The 25599-nt window shown below is 41.2% G+C and overlaps 1 protein-coding gene across 2 annotated transcripts in view; it reads left to right on the top strand.

Moving 5' to 3' along the window:
• MDFIC2 (MyoD family inhibitor domain containing 2) overlaps positions 1-12471 on the top strand; it is a 98644-nt gene extending 86173 nt beyond the window's left edge. For both annotated transcript variants that reach the window (XM_029244439.1, XM_029244438.1), the window contains one exon: positions 12212-12471. In XM_029244439.1, coding sequence (XP_029100272.1) covers positions 12212-12471 — 260 coding nt within the window. The remainder of the gene's footprint in view (positions 1-12211) is intronic.
• Positions 12472-25599: the final 13128 nt, after the last annotated feature.

Below are 25599 nucleotides of genomic sequence, written 5' to 3'. Positions count from 1 at the left end.
AATATAGACTGCAGCAAAATACAAGGATGCTTACACCAGCAGCCTGTGGAAAAGGGTTGGTTCCTCTAGGTAACATCACCTCCTAGGCATTCGAATCAGTGCAAAGCTACACCAAGCCACCTCTATATATGACATAAGAGGCCTGTTGCATTTGCAAAACCAATTGCAAACTGAATTTATGCTAAATGATCAGCACAGTCAAGTTCAAGGTCATGGACTCCACACCAAGACATATGGAATTTTACTCATGTTAACTTTGCACTGACCTGCATAGGAGACATAAACCACTCAGGAATTGTGTAATGTTCCATATTGACATTTGCATTTAAAGAAACCTTGAAGTTTCTCAAAGGAAAACATAAAAAGGTACAGTTTCTGGTCCATATTTAAATTCATATTTACTTTTTTAAAATAAGATAAAAAAGTGAAATAAACTTTGCATAACAGGAACTTTGAAATCACATCAGTTTAATTCCTGGCTCTGAAATTTATTCACTGTAAGACTGGATTAAGTTTTTTACCATCTCTAAATCTCAGACTCAGTTATATAATGGAGCTAGTAACACGCAATAGGGTGTTTTGAAGATCAAATGAAATAACATGGGTAAAACATCCAGTAGACAACTTCTCACAGAACAGATGTTCGACTTCTGCTTTTATTATGATTATGGTTTTAAAAAGTAAGGGGAGAGATTTCTAACACACGTTATATATGATCTCGTGAAAACATTGCCATGGAGGCTTTAGACTAGAAGACACAATTGCCTGCAGTTGCCAGGAGACAGTGCAAATAAGAAGTACCTCCAGATGTATGATAGGGATGGGTGAGGACTGTGGCAAGGAGAAGAACACTGCCTCTACTCAGCTCCAGCTAATTGTTGCCAGAAGGAAAAAGAGGTTCAGACCTGCCAGAACTAGAGTGTTACAGGAAATCTCCCAATTTTTAAGTGTTGGCAATAGTTCTATTTCTTCTATGAAGCCCCAGACACTCCCAACAATACACAGCTTTCAGCTAACTTTGGCCAGTAGGCTGCCAGGTATGACCTTGAGTCCAAGATGATGTCCAAGTTTCTGGTTTTGTTAGAGCTTGATGCTAATCAAGAAAACAGGCAAGGGCTTCCCTGGTGGCGCAGTGGTTGAGAGTCCGCCTGCCAATGCAGGGGACACGGGTTCGTGCCCTGGTCCGGGAAGATCCCACACGCCGCAGAGCGGCTGGGCCCGTGAGCCATGGCCGCTGAGCCTGCGCATCCGGAGCCTGTGCTCCGCAACGGGAGAGGCCACAACAGTGACAGGCCCGCGTACTGCAAAAAAAAAAAAAAAGAAAAAACAGGCAACAGAGGAGAGTTCTCTACATTTTGACAATAGAGAATTTTATCAGATCATGTAAGGGATGCATGGATTTTTACTTGTAATGGATCTTGGTTGTAATGATCCCAGAATTACGAATTACCATTATATGTATCCACACAATACAGGAGAGTGCCCCTCCGGAACCACTCTGATCTGTCTTATCAGGTATCTTGGCAGAATGAGAAGGACCAATGCAGCTAGCATGATACCTGAACCCTTGTATTCTCAGGGAAGACCAAAATGACTACTCCATTAAAATGGCAACACATACTCAAGAGCCTCATGTAGGAAAAGAACCAACTACTCTTTCTTCAAAAGGGCAAAGGAGATTCATGAAGACCACTGAATTAGACTGGTTTCTTAGGCCCTGGACAGAGGCTATTATGACCCAGAAAATTCCAGTATTAAGCTGACAACACAGGTAATAGCTCATCCTCATTTCTCACACTGCAAAAAAAAAAAAAAAAAAAAAAAAATCCCCCCACTAAGGTAAGAGTTTTTGGTACCTGGTTAAAAAAGAGAGTAAAACACCTAGACTAGGGCCCACAAATAGTGCTAAGAACCTCTCATTATCCTAGATAGCAAACATCAAGGAAATAAAGAGTTAAGTCAGACTCATTGCATTTTAGGAAAATTTTGATAGTAATTAATTTAAGGATGCAGAAATTGAGAGCTGGGGTCACTGTTCATACTGAGATAAATACAGAAATATCTTTCAGGAACAGCAGGGGAAACAGAAGGGAAAAGAGAAGATTGCATCCACTTTTATGTAGTTTGTGGTTAATTTATTTTCAAATATATAAATGAGTGCATAGGAATGGATGCTTAATTGCTAATATCTATTATTTATATACATTGCCCCACTTAAAACAGGATGGAGAAGCCTCACACATGCAGATTTTGTAAAATGTGTTACATCCATTAGCACAGTTCATGGTGTGTGCTCTGATGGGAATTTAAAATGATCTTTACTGCACATCACACACTATGTGCTGCGACATTATTATTAAATTGTGCCTCATCCTGTGTGGTCCCTTTCCTGAAGAAAATGGAACAAGTACAGAGCACTATCTGTGTCTCTGCTTCTGCTTCTATGTTCAGATTGCAAAAGCATCCCCGTGGATGATAAAACCAGGGATACACATGATATGAGAAAACAGCCTCCTTAAAAAGAATCTTGAGAATAAACCTAATTGATGTATAATTTTGAATTTGAGACGTCTCATCCAGGTGGAAGGGGAAAATCATAAATACAAGATACCTCAAAAGAACAGTCTTAATTACACCATGGACTACTGAATAAAATGATTACATTTTCTACACTGTAAATTTCATACAAGTAAATGCAATAGTGTCATCTTATAAAATGTTTCAATTTTATAATTATTTCAGTTCATTTGCTCAGAAAAAAACATAAGCAAAAATTTACTAAGTATCACCCAAATCTAGTCATTCTAGTTCTAAAGAACTGACTTGAATGTTAGTTGTGCTTGTCTGAACTTAAATAGATCTTGACATATTTAAGTAGCTATTAAAATTGATAACATCAGGAATGATACCCCAGCTAGAGAAAGGCAGTCACACTTTATTTATTCCCATTCTGTATTACATTTTTTTAAAGAACTAAATGTTGGGGGGGTGGGAACGAATTTTTATACTTTTTTGGTTTATTTATTTATTTATTTATTTACTTATTTGGCTGCATTGCGTCTTTGTTGCTGCGTGCGGGCTTTCTCTAGTTGCGGAGAGCGGGGCTACTCTTCCTTGCGGTGCGCGGGCTTCTCATTGTGGCGGCTTCTCTTGTTGCGGAGCATGGGCTCTAGGTGCTCTAGGTGCTCTAGGTGCATGGGCGTTGCAGAACGCGGGCTCAGTAGTTGCAGCTCACGGGCTCTAGAGCGCAGGCTCAGTAGTTGTGGCTCATGCGCTTAGTTGCTCCGCGGCATGTGGGATCTTCCCAGACCAGGGCTCGAACCCGTGTCCCCTGCATTGGCAGGCGGATTCTTAATCACTGCACCACCAGGGAAGTCCCAATTTTGATACTCTTTGACCAAAAACTTTTAGTGATCAGCTGGAGACAGGTGTCATGAATCTTGTTATTATGCCAAATTCTCTCAGGGACAGCACATTAACCATTAACGTATGAGAATACTGGGGGTATCTTGTCTTTTTTTTCTTACTTTGTTTTGGCGGGAGAGGAAGGGAGACTGTTGTTTATCTGGGGTCACTTCTGGAAGAATCATGTCCTTGCCACTTTGGAAAACGATTCCCAAAGATGCAGGAAGCATGTTTCTGGAGTTGAGGAATGCGCCAGGGACCGCAGAGGGCAGCTACAGCTACCTCTTGTTCCTCCCTCCTCCTGATCCTGGGGAATTATGGTGGCAAGAACACTGAAAGCTGGAAAGACAAACTCAGGGATTACAGGACCGTGAACGTGGGGCCGACCTCAGGTATATGAGTGGAAACTCCTTCGCACTGTTACCTTTTCCACCATGATTAAACATGATCCATTCTTATGAGGCAGATTCTTCCTCTCTTTATTACCCTCTTTTTTGTTCTTTTTTAAATTGAAGTATACTTGATTTACAATATTGTGTTACTTTCAGGTGTACGGCATAGTGGTTCAGTATTTTTGTAGATTATATCCCATTATAGGTTATTACAAGTTAATGGGTATAATTCTCTATGCTGTACAGTATATTCTTGTTGCTTATCTATTTTATACATAGTAGTTTGTATCTGTGAAGCCCATACCTCTAATTTGTGGCCCCCTTCCATCACCCCTTTGGTAACCACATTAAGATGTGGTATACATATACAAGGGAATATTACTCAGCCATAAAAAAGAATGAAATACTTCCACTTGCAGCAGCATGGATTATCCTAGAGAATATTCTGCTTAGTGAAGTAAATCAGACAGAGAAAGACAAACACTATATAAGTAGCCACTATCCAGTTAACATATAGCACCTTTAGAAGCTGCAGTAGTCCTTCAGGGTCGTGAGGATATCACTTAGCATGTTATAGCCTCCACATCCTCAATGTACCCTAGGGGTGTAAAGAGGAAATGGAACCAACTTAAGAGAGGGTTTTTATCATGGCTTCTTGCTCAAAGGCAAATACCACTTCCAGCTGAATGGCCTGCAGGTCTTGGATACATCTTAAACCTCCTTTAATCCAGGTTTAAGGAAGGAAGAAGTAGGAAATGAGATGGGTACTATGACAGCAGCAACTAGAGCCTATGCCATGATGCCAGGTAGTCCAATAAAAGAAATTTAATACTTGGGAATGTGTTACAAAGGTATAGGGAGAGGTGAAAAGCTACGGGAGGAAATTACCGACAACAGGAAAGCTCTGCCACCTCCTCCCTTGGTCTCTCTAGGGCACTAGTAAATCACTACTACTGGCATTAGCTCATTGGCCACTAGCGACTAACTATTACTAGACAGACCACTAGTAAGTGGCATTAGCAGAAGTCACAAAGAGAAGGGCATTCGGAAAAAGATAAAACCAAAGGGAAGATACAAAGCAGAGAGAAAGAAGGAGATATACCCCAGGCTTTCCTTTCTCCCACCCTCCCATTTCCTATAGCTGCCTCCTATTGGCTGGAGCTAGCCAGAAGCCACCTGGCAGAATGTGCAAAACACACCTTACCAGTCTTGGGAATACAGAGGGGCGTAGGGTGAGAGGGGAATGGAAGGGAGAACAGGTCACCAGGAGGCCTAGAGCATCTGGTGCCAGGCTTGAATGTGACAGAAGAAAGTGTGTGTGTTATGAAGGGCAGGTCAGCTTCAGAGTTAAGGGCTCTGGAGGAGACAATCTAGGTTCACATGACAGCCCCACCACTTCCTGTATTTCTTCAGTTCTCTGAGCCACAGTTTCCTTATCTATAGAACAGTAGTAGTACTCAATTGAGAGTTATCTCAAGACCCATGTGAGATGTTTGTAAAGTGTACAGGACTGCAAATTTGCTTTACACGAACCAGCTGACACATCTAACAATGAGAAAGAGAGCACAGATTTTGGATCCAGAGTTAGATTAATTCCTTGCTCCACCACCATACAGGTGAAAGTTTTAGGACAGTCAGTGACAATCCCTAAGCATTAGTCCTTACATCTAAAAAGTGGGGACCGTGTTGTTTATCTCTTATTGTTCATTTATTCATTCATTCAACAAGAGATAAGCCATTCTTGTGACTTAGGTTTTAGTAGGGGGGGAACTAATCAGTAAACTAATTAGTATACTATCCTGCGGTCAGTGCTATGAAGAAAACAACAAAGCAGGGTGCTTTGAGAGTTTCTGCAAGGATGTGATTTACAGGGAAGGTGTTTTAAGCTAAAGACCCAAAGGTTGAGTACGAGTTAGGTAAAGTTGTGAGGGGAAAGTGTGCAACACAGGCCAGAGACAGAGCATGTACAAAGGCCCTGAGCTAGGTGCATCCCAGGAGCTGAAATTTAACCAGTGTGGCTGGAGTGCAGTGAGTAAGGAGGACACTAGAACTGGAAGGCAGAGAAATAGGCAGGAACCTGATCACACAGGAGCTTGCAGGCTATGCCAAGGATTTAGGACTTGACTCTAAAGGGAGAGTGAGACGTTCTAATTAATGATTAACAGTATCACAGGGGCTCATGAATTTGAGGTGGGCTCATGTGGAAGCAGTGTCAGGACAGGAGGCTGTTTCTGTTGACCTGATGATGGCTGATGGTGGCTACAGCTAGGATGGTGGATAGAGGCTGATGGGTTTCAAATAGGAATTTGAGAGAGAATCAGCAGAACTCAGGAAAGAACTGGCTGGGAAGGGTATGATGAGGAAACGGAAAATGACAAGAATGAGTCCCAGATTTGTGCCAATTCATCTGCGTGTTCGGGAGCCATTCACAAGAGAAAACGAGGGAAGAGACAGGTTTGTGGGATGCGGGAAAGAGGGACACCCATGATGTAATGCGGCCTTGGTAAGTGTGAGATGTTCTGAGCACAGAGCAGAAGAGATGGGAAGCAGGCAGCTGGATGCAGGGATGATGTTTTGGATCGGCCAAGAGGAGAACTAATCACAGGCTATGACTCTGGACATCAAGTTTATTAAACATTAAAGTCCCAAGGAATACCGCAGGCAAAGGAAAATATACCCATTCAGGAGAACGGAAAGTCCAACTCTCTTTTCAAACAGTGCCATTTTCAATTTTCCTCTGAACTGCTCACGCTACCTTTGTACAAACATAAACTGGCCATATGCAAAACAGGTTTGCCTGCTCGTGTATAATTATTTAATATGTCTTTTAGGAACAGTGTGGAACACACTTGAAAGTGGGGAAAAATCTGTTTTCAATTCATTAATGTTGCCGTGTTTCTCTAGGCAAGAGGCTCTGCCCTTTACAACCAAATAAAAAGGACTGACTTATAAACAGAAAAAAATGGGCTCTATTCTCAAGTGCAAAATAGAGAGATGGAAGGAAACAAATGCCAACTTGACCAAAGGATTAGGCCAACATAACTTTTTTTATAAATAAAATCTATAGTATACATCAGAAGCGGAGACCTCTGGAGTCTGCCAATTTGAGGAGACGTTGGCAAGAGGATTTGAACCAAACGGTTATACGCCCACAGGAAATTATAAGGCCATTTTACAAACAGGTTTTCACACTCTGATAGGAAACACCAGCTCCCATCCCCACAGAACACCCTACACCCAACCTGACTTACTTCCAAGCCAAACTTTCAGTTTCGCACCTACAAAGGACAGGACCTAGTGGAAAAATCATTTGTATATGGTCATGGACCTGAGTCTCTAGCCTAAAAGATCAGGGAGCATTTGCTTGGAATATTTTCTTCTGAGAACTTCTTCTTTGCCAGGCGCTGCTATAGCAGCAGTCTTGGAATTGCAAAAACGTGACGAGGTTTTATGCCTGAAATCTTTGACCACCAACACGCCCTCTTCAGAAATGCATACGCAGAATACAGTCTATGTACGGCACTCACTCACTCCTGAATTTCTGCGGGAGATTTATAGTGACTTATGAGTTACGGGTGAGTTGGTCACATGCTAGAAACTGGCTCTGAGTGAACAAAAATACTCCCAGTCTGGCAAAGAGATGAGTACACACACCACAGTCATACTATAGAATAGTCCACCTAAACTACAAATATTGAGTAATGGCCACAGCACCTGCAAAAATATATGGCAATTAAAGTGGTCATAAAAGTCATGGTGTGGTTCTTTACCACTGTCTTATGGGGAAGAAAGAAATGGACGGTGAGAGGCGGGGGGAGGGGAAGGAACACAGGGATGAAGGGAGATTTCTGTTTACCTGTATGCAGAACTCACTTTAGACCTTTATAGATGTTTTTAAAAGAAATAAGAATGGTTTTCTTTAAACTATTTGTTCCCTTTCAGAGCAAGTTTCCATGCTCTCCCTTCTCTTAAACACTAAGAAGTATATGAATAAGAAAAGAAAAAAGTTTTCTGGAAAACATTGTTTGAATTCAATGAAGGGAGCTCTAGGAACACTTAGATCGCTCTGACAGGTGAGGCAAAGAGCGAAATCTCTCCTGCAGGCTTGTACAGTTACAGTCAACTGAAGTCTGAAAACCAAAGGTTATTAACATTCTTAATGGGGGAAAAATAGATTACAAAAAGTCTAATGTTAATTGATTGATAAGCCCATCAGGAGGAATGAATTTTTCTCCAATTCATGCTAGAATGCTACTTTCAACCATCAAGTCTTCAGGATGCTGATTTTAATTAATTAGATGCTGTATCACATGAACACTTACCTATCCTTTTTCAAAACCCTCACACGTTGTTGAGACTTTCTTAACAAAAAAAAGGAAGAAAGGAAGGAAGGAAGGAAGCAAGGAAGGGAGGAAGGGAGGAAGGGAGGGAGGGAGGGAGAGAAAGAAAGAAAGGAGGGAGGGAGGAAGGGAAGGAAGGAAAAAGAAAGAAAAAGAAAGGAAGGAAACAGAAACTAGCAAACAGAATCCAGCAGCACATTAAAAGGATCAAACACCATGATCAAGTGGGGTTTATCCCAGAATGCAAGGATTCTTCAGTAAATGCAAATCAATCAATGCGATACACCATATTAACAAACTGAAGGAGAAAAACCATAGGATCATCTCAACAGATGCAGAAAAAGCTTCTGACAAACTTCAACACCCACTTATGATAAAAACTCTCCAGAAAGTAGGCATAGAGGGAACTTACCTCAACATAATAATAAAGGCCATATATGACAAACCCACAGCCAACATCGTTCTCAATGGTGATAAACTGAAACCATTTCCACTAAGATCAGGAACAAGACAAGTTTGCCCAATCTCACCACTGTTATTCAACATAGTTTTGGAAGTTTTAGCCACAGCAATCAGAGAAGAAAAGGAAATAAAAGGAATCCAAATCGGAAAAGAAGTAGTAAAAGTGTCATTTTTTGCAGATGACGTGACACCATACATAGAGAATCCTAAAGATGCTACCAGAAAACTACTAGAGCTAAACAATGAATCTGGTAAAGTAGCAGGATACAAAATTAATGCACAGAAATCTCTTGCATTCCTATACACTTATTATGAAAAATCTAAAAGAGAAATTAAGGAAACACTCCCATTTACCACTGCAACAAAAAGAATAAAATACCTAGGAATAAACCTACCTAAGGAGACAAAACACCTGTATGCAGAAAACTATAAGACACTGATGAAATAAATTAAAGATGATACAAACGGAGAGATACACCATGTTCTTGGATTGGAAGAATCAACATTGTGAAAATGACTATACTACCCAAAGCAATCTACAGATTCAATGCAATCCCTATCAAACTACCAATGGCATTTTTCACAGAACTAGAACAAAAAATTTCACAATTTGTATGGAAACACAAAAGGCCCCTAATAGCCAAAGCAATCTTGAGAAAGAAAAATGGAGCTGGAGGAATCAGGCTCCCTGACTTCAGACTATACTAGAAAGCTACAGTAATCAAGACAGTATGCTACTGGCACAAAAACAGAAGTATAGATCAATGCAACAGGATAGAAAGCCCAGAGAGAAACCCACGCACCTGTGGTCACCTTATCTTTTTTTTTTTTTTTTTTTTTGCGGTACGCGAGCCTCTCACTGCTGTGGCCTCTCCCGTTGCAGAGCACAGGCTCTGGACGCGCAGGCTCAGCGGCCATAGCTCACAGGCCCAGCCACTCCGCGTCATGTGGGATCTTCCCAGACTGGGCCACGAACCCATGTCCCCTGCATCAGCAGGCGGACTCTCAATCACTGCGCCACCAGGGAAGCCCGGTCACCTTATCTTTGATAAAGCAGGCAAGAATATACAAGACAGTGTCTTCACTAAGTGGTGCTGGAAAAACTGGACAGCTACATGTAAAAGAATGAAATTAGAAAACTCCCTAACACCATACACAAAAATAAACTCAAAATGGATTAACGACCCAAATGTAAGGCCAGACACTATCAAATTCCTAGAGGAAAGCATAAGCAGAACACTCTATGACATAAATCACAGCAAGATCCTTTTTGACTCACCTCCTAGAGAAATGGAAATAAAAACAAAAATAAACAAATGGGACCTAATGAAACTTCAAAGCTTTTGCACAGCAAAGGAAACTATAAACAAGACCAAAAGACAACCCTCAGTATGGGAGAAAATATTTGCAAATGAAGCAACTGACAAAGGATTAATCTCCAAAATATACAAGCAGCTCATGCAGCTCAATATCATAAAAACAAACAACCCAATCCAGAAATGGGCAGAAGACCTAAATAGACATTTCTCCAAAGAAGATATACAGATTGCCAACAAACACATGAAAGGATGCTCCAACATCATTAATCATTAGAGAAATGCAAATCTAAACTACAATGAGGTATCACCTCATACCAGTCAGAATGGCCATCATCGAAAGGTCTACAAACGATAAATGCTGAAGAGGGTGCGGAGAAAAGGGAACCCTCTTGCACTGTTGGCGGAATGTAAATTGATACAGCCACTATGGAGAACAGTATGGAGGCTCCCTAAAAAACTAAAAATAGAGCTACCACATGACACAGCAATCTCACTATTGGGCATATACCCTGAGGAAACCGTAATTCAAAAAGTGTCACGTGGGCTTCCCTGGTGGCGCAGTGGTTGAGAGTCCGCCTGCCGATGCAGGGGACACAAGTTTGTGCCCCAGTCCGGGAAGATCCCACATGCCACGGAGCGGCTAAGCCTGTGAGCCATGGCCGCTGAGCCTGCGCGTCCGGAGCCTGTGCTCCGCAACGGAAGAGGCCACAACAGTGAGAGGCCCGCATACCGGAAAAAAAAAAAAAAAAAGCGTCACGTACCACAATGTTCATTGCAGCACTATTTACAATAGACAGGACGTGGAAGCAACCTAAGTGTCCATCGACAGATGAATGGATAAAGAAGATGTGGCACATATATACAATGGAATATTACTCAGCCGTAAAAGGAAACCAAATTGAGTTATTTGTAGTGAGGTGGATGGACCTAGAATCTGTCATACAGCGTGAAGTAAGTCAGAAGGAGAAAAACAAATACTGTATGGTAACACATATATATGGAATCTAAAAGGAAAAAAAAAATAGTCCTGAAGAACCTAGGGGCAGGAGAGGAATAAAGACACAAATGTACAGAATGGATCTGAGGACACAGGGAGGGGGAAGGGTAAGCTGGGACAAAGTGAGAGAGTGGCATGGACATGTATACACTACCAAATGTAAAATAGATAGCTAGTGGGAAGTAGCCACATGGCACAGGGAGATCAGCTCGGTGCTTTGTGACCACCTAGAGGGGTGGGATAGGGAGGGTGGGAGGGGACGAAAAAGGAAGGGGATATGGGGATATATGTATACGTATAGCTGATTCATTTTGTTATATAGCAGAAACTAACACCACAATGTAAAGCAATTATACTCCAATAAAGATGTTAAAAAAAAAGAAAGGAAGGAAGGGAGGGAGGGAGGGAGGAAGGAAGGAAGATGTTAAGAAGTTATAATTTTAACAAGAGAACTGCTACATCTTCTAACTAATTCTCTTTATGGAAACAAAAAATACAATAATCTATAACCCATCACAGCTGTTTGGCTAGAATTACCAATTACCTTCAATGCCTTAGAGATACTTTTCACACTTTTACAAGTCTGCATAGTAAATTTTTAAACCAATTTTCTTAAAGAGGATTGATAAGATTTATACCATTTTAGGTGTACACGATGACATATTTAAGTTGATATAAAATCAAGGCTTTACATAAATGGAGGAAAAAGAAGACAGGGATTAAAAATAAAAGACAACCCGAAACAACTATGATTATTTAAAAAATCATTTATGTTAGGTTTTGAAATGTGCTTTTCACTCACATTTGAATATGGGTGTTGCAGATTTACTGGAGTCCACATCAAACAAACAAGAAAGCCCTGTGACGAGAAGCCAGAAATGTGTATGATCGCTCATTGTCCCCTGATCTAATTGCTGCTGCAAGCTCCCTGCACTTGGGGAGGACTTGCTGTTTTTCAGACCACTGCAAGGTTTCCAGATAGGCAGCTAATTGTGCGGCTTCCCAGCACCTCTGCAGACAACGTAAATAAAGGAGTTTAGAAAAGTGACAGCACTTTAAATAACCAGATTAGGTGGAATCAATAGGAAATGCTCAGGAAGTTAATGAAGCAATTAATTAAGTAGAGTGGATGGGGGAGGGGGAGCTTGAGAGGAAAACTGGTGTACATCGCCCCTAATACGGATAAATAATTAAGAGCGGGCTATAAAGTTATCAAGCACACCACTGCACATGCCTCCTCTTCATATGCGCCCCGAGAGGGGCCACCTGTAATTGTCTTTCTTCTTCTTTAAACAGAGGACTGTGCCTCCCTCATCCTCACCTGTCTGTTTTGCCAGTTTTTGGATTGCCTCCTGATGCTCCCGGATACGTGTGAAACGGTGTGTACCAGTTTGTGCTGTCCCTCTCACAGGTATCGCCACACCTCAGATGAAAGCCACTCCCGGAATGACTGCAACTGCAACTGTGACATAGACTGCAACCTTTTTGAATCTTGCCAGGAGACCAGTGAGTGTCTGGAGCTGGCCATGGAGATTTCAGAAATCTGTTACCACTAGCACGACAAAGGAACCACATGCCGGCAGACCCTTTGGCCCCCGGGGGAAACTCCATTACAATGAGACTGTGATTTCTATGCGCTGAAATGTAAGGACTGTATACATTTCTTGGATGCTCCAGACCATTTTATTCTGCACCTGTCTGGGAAAAAGCTAGTATTGTCAACTCAATGGCCTTATTCCAAATTTCCCAACCGCATGGCTCACTGAAAAATCAGATCTTGATCACATGTGATGAACAAATCTTAAATACCTCTTAAATGCCATAGGTACAAGATGTTTCTTAACTGTAAAACAGCATGTGAAACCATTCTGTTATTGCACTCACTGGCTTGCATCATGGATTCAACTTCATTCACAAATTCAGGACAAATTAGCACATTCTTTTAGAACTGACATACATTAGCTTGTCCTTCTAATGGACTCATGTATAAACATTATGCATTGTTGGTTATTATTAATAATGCATTGCATAACATCATTTTGTAATTAAAAATTTATTTGTACAGTCTCTTAAAATTCACTTATATGTTCAGTTTAGGTAGGAAAGGGAATTAAATGAATTAGAAACCGTGTTCCTATAATTACTACAGATGTCTCCAAGACATATCCAGTGAATTTTGAATATGATGTACTTCGAGAGAGTGCTGTAATTCTAGACCGTATTATTATTATGTCTATGACTATGTCATAACAGGTTATGCATGTTCTTAATTTGTTACAGAAAGGCTTTTCTTTATTCTAATGAGCAGAAATGGGAATTACGTGCAAGTTTCAAGAAAATGACCCCAGATCATCAATTTGCCATTTTCCTCATTCCTGTTTGTCAGGTACAATAAGCAGCAGGATATTAAAACAGAACCATTTCATTTTACTGAACGATGAGTTGTGTAGGCACCTGAAAGAAATACATGTGTAGGCACTTATTCAGCACTAAGTTTCCTAATACAGCACGTGCTTCACAAACCATGTTTTTTTTTCTTTTTCTGATAATTCAAGTGATTCATAATTATGTTGAGCACTTCCTCACACGTACAAAAATTTTTTTAAAGATGTGATACAAACGTAGAAAGTGACTTCCAACTCCAACGAATTAAAACAATTTGTGCAGGTTGAAGTTACTTTGGAATTTTCTTTACTTTCTGTAGGCATGGCGTTGCTCACAAACATGTGCTTAAATATTCCCATGGATATCTTCACTGAATATAAAAAAGCACACTATATCAATAACCGAACAAAGAACACGAAAGTAAAATGGAGAGTCGAGGGAACTTTTTATGATTTAGGCAACAACAACAACAAATTCCAAAATACCTGTCCTTGCCTGACTTAGGTAATTTTGAACAAAAGCTATGCTTGTTTTGTTTCTGTAATCAACTAGCACATTCTTCTACTCTGCAGTAATTTCCTCAAAACGCTGAAAACTCTTAATCTTTTGAAAATATTTTTAAGCTTCCCATCAAAAGGCACTGAACTGCTCTTGCCTTGTTCCTGATAGCACAGAGCATCCATGGTTAATGCAGGGTTCATCCCTGTTTGACTATCATGTTTTCCACTAAGTACAGAGCATGTGATTGCCCACCCCTTAGGAAACACTTTGGTCTCAGTGCTTTTCGGAAGCTCAGAGACAACTCTATTCTCTATGCATAGAACTTGTAGATCTTTATGAGGGAAAACTGTAAACCCTTAAGAAGGGGACTTGGAGCTGTTCTTACCCAGTATTTTCATTTTTCTTAAGAGAAAATAGAGGACCCCAAGAACTGACTTATCCAAGACCATACAGTGATTTAATGGCAGTGTCGGGAACTCAGACCGGTGGTCTAATTTTCTAATGACACTGTACCACCCCAGGATTCTCCACTTCTTAGTCCAGCTTTACACAGTGATACAGCTACTCCAACTGTTCAAATATTAAACTACTACTAGACTGGCTCATAAACAGTTGCTACCGTGAACCTCCTTAGGGCTTCTCCCTGTACCCCCAGCCACCTGGCCCCTCTCCAAGCACCCACCCACCTCCCCCCAATCCAGCCACTCAAGGAAGAACACCTGGACCTGCAGGGGGTTTCTGGGATCCTGTCCCAATAATATGGTACCTGGTGTCATTGATCAGGCCATGTCATATCTGGTGTTATTTATTTTGACCATCATCCCCTTATTCTTTCTAGTCTACATACCCTCAAATTGGGCAAAGATGGTCCACTTCGAATGTGAATTGAACGCTTGTCAATTAGAGACATTAAGAATTGTCAGGTCTTGGGCTTCCCTGGTGGCGCAGTGGTTGAGAGTCCGCCTGCCGATGCAGGGGACACGGGTTCGTGCCCCGGTCTGGGAGGATCCCACATGCCACGGAGTGGCTGGGCCCGTGAGCCATGGCCGTTAAGCCTGCGCGTCCGGAGCCTGTGCTCCGCAACGGGAGAGGCCACAACAGTGAGAGGCCCACATACCGCCAAAAAAAAAAAAGAATTGTCAGGTCTTATTTTATACTGTGGTCAGAATACTACAAGATCTTTCTGTGGCCTCTCTCATCACGGTTTGTTAACTTATTCCTCACTTTCAGAATTCACCACGCTCCATGCTCTAACAGAAAGGATCGGTTATACAAAGTGTGCAATTTCTTTTCTTTATCACCAATAATAAAACATCATCCTTTTTGCAAACATGAATGGCTCTTTCAATTGAATTCTTGCACAATAAAATATACGCAGCTGGGAAAATGCAATTGCAGAGGTAAGACAGATGAAAAAGGAATGTGGTTATTGATTAAATACAAATATCAGAATCTGAGAAGGCTCAGGTTTTTTTCTCTGCAATGATGAAGGCCGGTGATCACACATAAAGATAATGTTGTTCTTTAAGGTGGGCTTTTAAGGGAAAAGAATATTCTGATTTAAGGAAGCACAATAGATAAGAGAGATCTGAGAACATACAACCTTTATAGGGATTCCAGAAGAGAAATTTTTTTTCCCACAGCAATATAACCAGATAAGTACATTGTCTTTGCTTTGCTCAATGGATTTTTATAAAACCATTGCTCCTCTAAAAGCCTACAAAATATGGAAAGCCATTAAAAAAAGAAGTTACATTTAACTTGCTGATGAAATTTTCCCACTACATAAGCTGATAGGCCTACAAAATTAATTATCAATGCTGGACAATCAAAGTTAATAAAGCAAAAGTCGCTTCCGTTTTTTCCAAAGAAGCAAGACAACATAGTCAGGGAACCTTTACAAATAGGAAACATCACATGAAGGCATATCAGCATTTTTTCAAGGATAAATGTGAAGGTGGAAACGTTTGAAGGACAGAATTCATTATCCAATGCCTCTAAATTTCTCCCTCTACAAAATGAAGCAAAAGAATAATACATACACTTAAGAGGGGCACTTTGACTATAAGAATTTTGCCCATCAAATGCTAAGTTCACCAAGGGTACACAAACTGATGACCTGTGATAAAATTATAAAATTTAAGTATTTGATTTAATAGTTTGTTGGGTGTTCTCTGAAAAATATATCTGAGTTAAAACCTGAAGAGTTGCCATATAGAGCCTCACGTGAGCCGTTTAGAAAGGCAGAGTGAATAAAGCATAATTTTCCAGTGATCATAATCAACACTGGACCAAAACTGTATTAGTGAGATCCTCTACGTATGTCTAGACAGCTCCTTACATTACTGTGAAGAAGTCCAGAATGTGGGGAGGGATGAAAACGGAGGAAGGGACAGGACATGTATCAGCATTGGATAAAAGTGCCTCCTTCTGGCCTACCATCTGGATTGGATAAAAGTGCCACCTTCTGGTCTACCATCTTGATTGGATGAAAGTACCACCTTTATCCAGGTCTACCATCTTGATATGCTTCACAGCCTCACTTTTGCCACTATCTCTAAAGCAGTGGTTCTCAATTAGGGGTGATTTGGCAATCATTTGGCAATGTCTGGAGACATATTTGGCTGTCACAATGGAAAGAGGAAGGATGTGATTAGCCTTTAGTGATTAGAAGCTAGGAATGCTAATAAACCTCCTACAACACACAGGATAACCTCCCCAAAGAGCTCTGCGAGGCTTTCTATCAGTCTCAATGAACCATCACCAAACTGACCTTAAAAAAACTGTTGGAGGGGTGCCCTGATGGCGCAGTGGTTGAGGGTCCGCCTGCCGATGCAGGGGACACAGGTTCGTGCCCCGGTCCGGGAAGATCCCACATGCCACGGAACGGCTAGGCCCGTGAGCCATGGCCGCTGAGCCTGCGCGTCCGGAGCCTGTGCTCCACAACAGGAGAGGCCACAACAGTGAGAGGCCCACGTACCGCAAAAAAACAAAAAACAAACAAAAAAAAACTGTTGGAAACAGACTTGCCAGGTAAAAGACAGGATGCCCAGTTAACTTTAAATTTCAGATAAATAACAAAAATATTTTAGTATAAGCATGTCCCAAACATTGCATGTGACACACTTATACTATGAAATGATTCCTCATTTATCTGAAATTCAAATTTAAGTGGTTTTCCTATATTTCTATTTGCTAAGTCTAGCGGCCCTAGTTCAACAGACTCCACATTTTGAGAAGGAATGTAGGGAAATGGTGATCCTTCAGCTCCCTCCCTGACTCCAAGCGAGGAATGATTGTTGACCTCTTTGGTCAGAAGCCAGGACATTCACTGGGCCACATTTTACCTGGTGGTGTAATTTAGGTCGGGGAACCTGGTTTAAAGATCAGCTCTAAAACAGGACACTCTCATTTTCCCTCCTGTCTAAGGTTCCTGTCTTGGACTAAGCTGGTCATGTCACATCTCTGTTGGCAACTGAGGAAGCACCTTAGCCAAGAGCTATCTTGATTCAAGAAGTAGTAAGCAGAGGCCTTCACTTACACCTTCACATCTAAACCATATTTTCTGATTCAGTCTTGGCTAGAAAGACCTGCCCTGAGTAGTGCTTGCATCTCTAGATCAACAGCTCCCTCTGCCAAAATTCAGTAAGGGAAAAAGGGTGAGTGGGAGGGTGAAATTGAGGCATTTCTTAAACCTGGACTGCAATACCATCTACTAACACCTGAACTTCACCATGCACTCTTAGTATATAGTTAGGAGGAGACCAGAGAGCCTGAAAGTGTTCCCTTTACTACATTATTCTTATTTATTTTACGGATGAGAAAAATATCAAATAGAAAATATTTGGGCGGGGGGGAAGGGAAGAAGGATAGACTGGGAGTTTGAGACTGACACACTGCTATATTTAAAATAGATAACCAACAAGGACCTACTGTTAAAAATATTTGATTAAGTGCTTTATATACATTATCGCAATTCTCTCAACAGCCCTATGACACAGGTCCTACTAGCATCCCTATTTTCCTAGGGAAAACAGAGACCTAAAGAAATTAAGTAACATGCCCAAGGTCCATACCAAATAAGCAACTGTCACAAGGCTTGAACCCAGGTCTGTTCATTCCAAAGTTTATGCTTTTAATCACTAAGCCTAAAAGTTGTCCATATGAAAAATGACCAAATCAAAATAAAGTTCAAGTATTCACTTCTAAAGCAAAAGCAATCAGAAAAATACGACACTATTCAAAGAAACCCATTCACTGATAGTAAATGTTTTCCAAGCTGTTATCCTGTGCAATGATGAGAATCTGAAACATCTTCAATATGCTTTTTTTTAATATGCTTTTAAGATATGTACCCAATAAGTAATAAATGAAAGTATTGCAATTTAATCTTTATGTGAATGCAAAGTGAATGTATTGCAATTTAATCTTTATGCCAGTAGCTGTGCCCCATTCATCTCTGGTTATGAAGCCTTACATTTTAGTGCTCCATTTTAGCAAAGCAACTTTGATCTCTACCTCCAGAGTCCATATCCTGTACACACACCCAGGCCAGCCCTCATCAGTATTCCATGAGAGCATGAATTGTTTTTAATCAGTCAACAACACTATGTCAACCAAATGCATTCTGATTCTGAGACCTTTTATCTCAAAAGCTATGCAGAAACCAAGGTCACGGTAATCTCTTTTATGGTTTATAGTTCCTCAAATGCACTTACAGTGAATTTACAATGCCACAACTTACTTTGTGGATTCTGAGCTTTCACTAGGTTCAGCCCTCTCCAACATCCTCTTTGTTTCCTCTTTCAGCACTTTCTGCCTAAGGGTCTTCACTGAACATCAAGTTCCCGTAAATATTAAAAAAAAATAATAATATTGAACAAGATTCTCCCAGCAGATAAGCCACTCATCATTTGTAATTGAGGCTCTTCAGAAAGCTGCATGAATGTTTCAAATCACGGCTGTACAGCTTTGTAATATGAGGTGCAGGCCCCTGAAAGGGGGCAGGAAGGTAAGAAGGTAGGATTGTGCCAATGCTGTCACTCCGCCATTGTTACAATCAAATACCTGCTCACGTGGCCAAAGCAGTAAACCACCTAGCTCAGGGGACAAGTCTGGGGAGCTGCTCTTGGAGAGATGAGGCAGAGATAGGGTTCTAAGGGCCTCAACCGATCCACAGACCTCATGAAGTTACCTCCTAGCTCACTTTTTTGATGACTCTCATTCTAAGCAATAATATGCATAAATTCATGGTCTTGATCTACTAGTACCATTTTTACAATAATGTACTAGCCAGGTATTAGAAATAATTTTGAGAACAAAAGTGTCCGTAGCACCAAAAATCATCCTGCATGCCACCAATGGTACTTACACTGGGCAACAGTAGGTTCAATGAAAGCAAGAATGAGAGAAATTTGGTGACCAGTTGGGAGGTTATTGCCCAGCTCCAGGTAAGACTTAGTAGAGGCCTGTACTAGGTGGGTGGTTGGGAAGTGAGTGCTTGGAAAGGAGGAAGAGGCAAGGTTCATATCTAGAAAGGGCGCTGGATGTTACTTTGTGATGTACTTAGGGGCAAATGAAAAGCCACTGAAGAATGGCAGGGAGTTACATGATTAAAGTGGTGTAGGAGGAAGATGGACCATGACACAATGTACGGGACAAATTAAAGCAAGGAGACACTAGAGACTGACAAAGGAGCCATCGCAATGAGGCATGGGGTGCTGAAGGCCTGAAATAGGATGGTGACAGGAAAAACAAGATGGAAGAGATGGATGGCAAAGAAATTAGAAAAGGACCATTAGTCCTTTCTCAAACTCTTCTCAGTTTAAGACTCAAATATTCCCTACTGTCTATCATGTCTATGAGACATGAAGCCATTATTTTCATTAGGGAAGGAACCGGTCAGGGAGGGGAGAGTTTTATTCCAAGTGGAAAGTCAAGGTATATTTTTAGCTACATTAAGCCAGCCTTCTGCTGCTCGGCACACTGATGTAATTCCAACATAAAACATAATCTATAATATTCCAGGGGAACAAATCCAATTCTTGGTCATATAAATTTTCATATAAGTCCATCACAATTCATTCCCAAAACATCTCATTCTCTTTGAAAGCTGGAGCTGCAGCAAGTGATCAAAAAGAGTAGTTTAAAATTGCTCTGGAATTTCCAGAGATGCTAAATCTAACCTGCTGACGGCACAGGACCAATCCCCCAAACTTTAAATCAGAGGTAAAGCATTTTATGTTTTAAAAGATATATTCCTCAAAGTTTATCACAGTGTATTAAAGTCAAATGTGAGTTATTACTTACCAAATCTGGAGCTGATGTCTCCTCTTTGATTGCCCTAGGTAGGCGAGAATAAGTATCTTCCAACCAACATATTTTTTACTTTTTCGTCTGCCTCTTTCTATTTACAATAGAGTGAAAAATAATAGCCAAGGAGTGACTTTTCAGGGTTGGACGAAGTGCAAGTCCCATCTGACTAGAGCCTAAACTGTATTCCAGGCCCCTGGCAAGTTCTGCCGCATGGGGAAGGATAATGGAAACTGACTTCTCAATAGCTGGATTGGTCCTGTAGGAATAATCAGTGAAAACTCATCTGATGAACTTTCAGCACGTTTGCACTGGCTTAGAACCCAGGGTATATATTATTAGTCAGGCTTGAAATCTAGTTCTCTCTGCCCTCGCTGGTGCTTTCTGCATGAGGGAGACAGCTATGCCATAATCAGGATGCCCTGTGAAAGCCCAGAGGGAGCAGAAATTTTATAACTAATACCACTGATGCAGAAAAAAAATCCCTGTCAGTTTTTCTGGTGTTATCTGTTGCCAACATAGCAATTATGAGTAATTCAAGCCTCCTTCTAGGGGATGAGGGAGTTGGGAGGATGGAGGACATCCTTTGGTTTAAAGCGACCTTAGATCCTTTTCTGTAGGTGGGGTCAGAATATTACCTAGGCACTCAGTTAGAGGAGCATCCCAAAGGTTCACCGTCCCAAGGGCCCTCCCTTCTGGTCCCTGGGTGTTTGGGCTGTCAGGACACCCCTGCTCCAGAATGCCCAATTATAATGCAAGTATCTTCTATTAAATGACTTCAAGTAGCCATGTAACAGTAGATAAGAAGGTTGAGGTCTAAAGATAGACGTGGGTACCAGCTCTGTCTCCACTGCTTACTGGCTAAATGTATTAAATCAGTAACTAAACCTCTCTGAGTCTCACATCAGTAAAATGTGGCTATAAACACCTACCCCATAGGTCATTGTAAGGGGTAAAAAGAGATAATTCAGCAAAATCTTTAGTGTAGATTTAGTACATATAGTACATTCATTAAAATTTTCAGCTCTAATTATTATTAGCAGCACTATACCCAGCTCATTTGTTCCCATAACACGAGAGATGTTTATGCTCTATTTCTGTAATAGCCCACATCACACCAATCTTTTGAGACTTAGCCATATGCCATCTTTTTCATTATTCCCTTGTTACTTATCCAGGAAACGAGCACAGTATCTAATTCCCATATCTCTTTATTTTTCCTTCTCTTATGATACAGTACCCTTTTCTCCCAAGATTAGGATACTACTCATTACAACAGATAACTTTAATAAGCACTTATTATGTGCCAAGCACCGTATGAATGGCCTTTCATGTATTATCTCATTGAATCTCCTCAACAAACTCTGAGGAATTTTACTGAAGAGGAAAGTGAGGCTTGCAGTATTTAAATAACTGTCTCACGCCAAGGGAACATGATGGCAGAGTGGAGATTTGAACTCAGGAGTCTGTTTGAATCCAAAGCTCATGCTGTTAGCCACTTAAGCTGTAAGAAGACCATGGCTGAAGTCCAGATTGGCCAATTTCAAAAGGTAGGCAGTGGGAGGGTCTGTCCTCCTTCTTAATCTGGTGAGAGGGACTTCAATGTCACCACTCAGAGAGCTTGATGTGTTCCCCTTGTTTTATTGGGAGGAGGTGAACAGTGTCGACTCCCACCCAGGAAATCAGAAGGGTGAGCTGCTTTGTCAACAGAGTGAAAGAGAGTGGCCTTCACCCCGAGAAAGCCCCCCACATGAGTGAATGTGGGCAAGGAGTTGTGTGGGTGGACTACGTATTGGTGAGGTACCTGGCAAAGAGTTGGTTCAAGAACTGCCTTACATCCTGTGTCACAGGGCCACCCAAAGTGTCTATGAGACTTCGGCAGAAAGGCAATTAGGTGTATAGCACCAAGACCTGGGGAAAGAGGGCTCACTTTCCCAGGTCAAAGGAACTGCAAGTGGGAGAACGTTCTCCATGATGGGTTCTCTGAAGAACCCACAAAAGGCACCATTAAAGAAATTGGCATCTTACACATATGACAGTTTCAGAAAAGGTGACACCATCTTATGAGGGTATCAATCAAATTAGTTGTTTTCTACCCTCCCAACCCTTCTTCTCTCCCCTCAACCTGTTCAACCTTGGTAGAATCAGAAACCAGAGCGAGTAAGCGAGTCGAGAAGGAAAAGTGGCGCCTGGAGAAAGAGAAAAGACCCACACACCCTCTCCTCCAGCAGCCAGTCCACAGGGCAGTCACCAACTAGAGCAGAAGAAGACATTGACCGAATAAAATTCAGAACTATGGCTATTATTGCTCAAGCTAAGTTATGAACTGAGGCTGTGTTTATGACTTAAAGACTGTCTATTGCTGAAGACTAAACAGAATGTCATGGGGCCTCCCTAAGTTCACATCCAAGGGCCAGGGAAGGACTCCATTTGCTGAATAAATATAAAGATGGTAAGAGACAAATATAAAGTTGCCTTTATGACTACACTCCATGAGTACTGTTTGGTCAACACATACTGTTAACATTTATTTCTCATCACCCCATGGAATAGAGTCACAACATGAAAGCTTCTTGGGGGCTCTTCTGTGTTGATCATGTCATATTTCACCCAAGAAAGGTCTACACGGTTAGGTTTCTGATCCTCTGCATAACCACCCTCCAACTCGCTATTGCAATCAAACCCCTTTCAACTATTACAAAACTGTTAATTTTTTCAAAATACCACTGTTATTATTTTCCAAAATAAAAATTCCATCATTGGATATGAGAACATTTTCAGGGTTTGATTTTCTCTTCCAATGGATGAATATATGGTCACACAAGGTAGGGGAAACTACTTTTAAGAAATCCTCTGGTTATTAGAGCCTATGATGCTCTAGGTAATGTACAATGTGATGAGGAAATGATCTTTCTGTGTTTCAGGTGGGAGTACTGAGATGCTGATGGAGTGAAGGGGTCTTGCAGGTCACACTGCAAGCTCCTGGCAGCGCTGGGTCAGGACTATGGCATGACCTATTTGAATGTCCACAGAAGAGTTTAAAATAGAAGTTAGATGACTTTAGGTGGTATGTTCTGGATCTGGCAAACTGGATTCTTTTACTCATCATGAAAAGGAGTTTCCAAAAGTATCAGAGGCAACTCAAGGGTTAGTCATGCTCTCTGCTGTCCTGTAACATTTATACAATGTCTGGATATTCTCTGCAAAGTTTTCAACACTCTGCCCAGAGGTTGGTGGGAAACTTCGATCACTGAAGAGTTCTAGGCCCTGAAGCTGCTATGGTCCGATAACTGGGGGGAGAAAAGACAGAATGGACACTCACAGCTACAGCTGAGCACCTGTACGAAAGCTTCAGGTGAACACTCCAGCACAAGGAAGGGGTGTTCTGAGCCTTTTTATTATGATGCCTGAGGTTAGATGTGACCATGGATGAAATTTTAATACGGCGCTTCCTTGTGTGGGAAAATCCAATTAAGGTTTTCTTTGGAATGGAGGCAAATTCACGTTTTCTGGGGCTTGGTGCTCAATACTAGGGAGAATCATTTTAAGACTCAAGACTGCAAACATAGCTTACTTGGGCAATGTTATTAAAACACAGTCATGTGTTAAAAGGGGCTCCGCGCAAGAGAGGACCCTGGAAGCGTATGTTTCATTAGCTTCAAGATAAAAATTCCTTCTGTTTGGGATCCAATAGAATAAGTGTTTCTGCAATCTACGATGGAGGTCTAGACATCAACAGGGCAAGCAGCTTCACACCTAATGGGAAAGGGCCTCAGCAGGGGATGTACATATGCTAGCATTCTCTTTGGGTGTAGACAGTCCTTTCTTACAGGAAAAGGGCAAAGCAAACTGCCCATCATGCTTCAGCTCAGTACACAATGCATTAGTCTCACCTGACAGCTTGAGAAGTAAAATACAGTGTGCCAAGAGGTACCCAGGGCTCCATTTCAGGATTCTTCCCAAGGATTCCCCATAAAGGTGACATAAACACACACAGTTATTCCAGCAAGGGCTTACAGCTAAATTATTCAGTGACAGCCAAGACTCCAAATTTCAGTTCTGACTTACCCTACTGCTTTCACTTCTTCTTTTACATCTTCAATTTATGGTTGTCGAAAATCTAATTAGTTATTAATCCTTAGGAATTATGTGCTCCAAGCATGATAAGAAACCAAAAAGGACTAAAGAGAGGGAGAAAGAAGACTTAACTGTGGAAAACTCATTCACAATGAATGTCTAGGTAGATGGGGGCTTAGCCTCAATTACCCTAAAAATGAAAAAGTCAGACCCTTCTTTAGCGAAGTGACAGTATCCCAGCATTTCCCTAAGGTTGTCGGGCACCACAGTAGTTTCAAGCAGATACTTTGTGGAATAAGCATTCTAAGATCAAGAGGTATAATATTACTCCTTCTTGGAGACTCATAGGGCAGATTAAAGGCTCTGAGAAGTCCTGCAGTTAAAACACCTATACATATGTGTTGAACTCAGCATTTCCCAAACATATATTAGCCAAAGAATGACGTCTATTAATAAGGGCAAATAGATTTGAGCCATTGGTTGAAGCCTTTATTTAACACTTTTAAAAGCGTCATGGATGGTGCACTTCATGGGGTATTATAATTCTTTTAGATAGCTGCACAAGACAGTTCTTCAGAGAAAATCAAATGACCCACCCCATCTTTGTAACCACACTGCTTCAAACAGGAATCTGCACCAACATGGAATATCCATCTGCTTTACAGAACTGAGATTTGGGATTCTTTTCAACATGACATCCAAAAGAAGATTTTGATTCTGCCACGGGGAAGCAGTGACACACTCTCTTCTTATCTTTCTCTTTGTTTCACGGTATGCGATGTGCTCTCTCCTTCTCTGTCTAACCATCCCTCTAAATAGATATCCATGCTCTTATTATTCTTTTTTCTTTACCTGCTCTCAGTTTGATAACTGGGAAAACACTCCTTTATTTATTGATGTCGTTCGTAAGAACAGGATAGAATCACATCGGGGGCCCTGATTCACATTAGGCCATGTATGTGATGACTAGCTTATTTCAAGAAGGGTCTACCTTTTTGTCACAATTCTGGCACCCCAGGGGACATTGGGTATCTGCTGGCTTTTAGAGAAAGCTGCTCCCAAAATAATAAAGAAACTGTAACTTCCAGATTAACTAGTTAACTCGGAGATTCAGCTGCATACTCCATGATTCCTCTGTTTGAGAAAGAAATGTCTTGACCTCTGAGAAACTCCCTGCTCCTGCAGTATTGGATTTTTCTTTAACTCCATGCCAGGGTAAGTCATTTCACACAAGCCACTGACAATAGCGAAGTGGGTGCAACATTTATTCTGGGAATATTTTGTTCGTCATAGTTACTGAAAACTTTTTAAAAGGACCAGACAAATAAGTCCATAATGTACATTCATAGTCATTTCTTTGGGCAAGTCACTTAAAGTTCCTATGCCTCAGTTTCTCACCTAGAACAGGG

Source organism: Monodon monoceros, unplaced genomic scaffold (genome assembly GCF_005190385.1).
Source record: "Monodon monoceros isolate NGI ecotype Baffin Bay Population unplaced genomic scaffold, NGI_Narwhal_1 Super_Scaffold_3, whole genome shotgun sequence".
In the NCBI taxonomy this organism is placed as follows: Eukaryota; Metazoa; Chordata; class Mammalia; order Artiodactyla; family Monodontidae; genus Monodon; species Monodon monoceros.
Note: the sequence above shows the minus strand (reverse complement) of the source record. Positions and strands in the feature narration are given on the sequence as shown.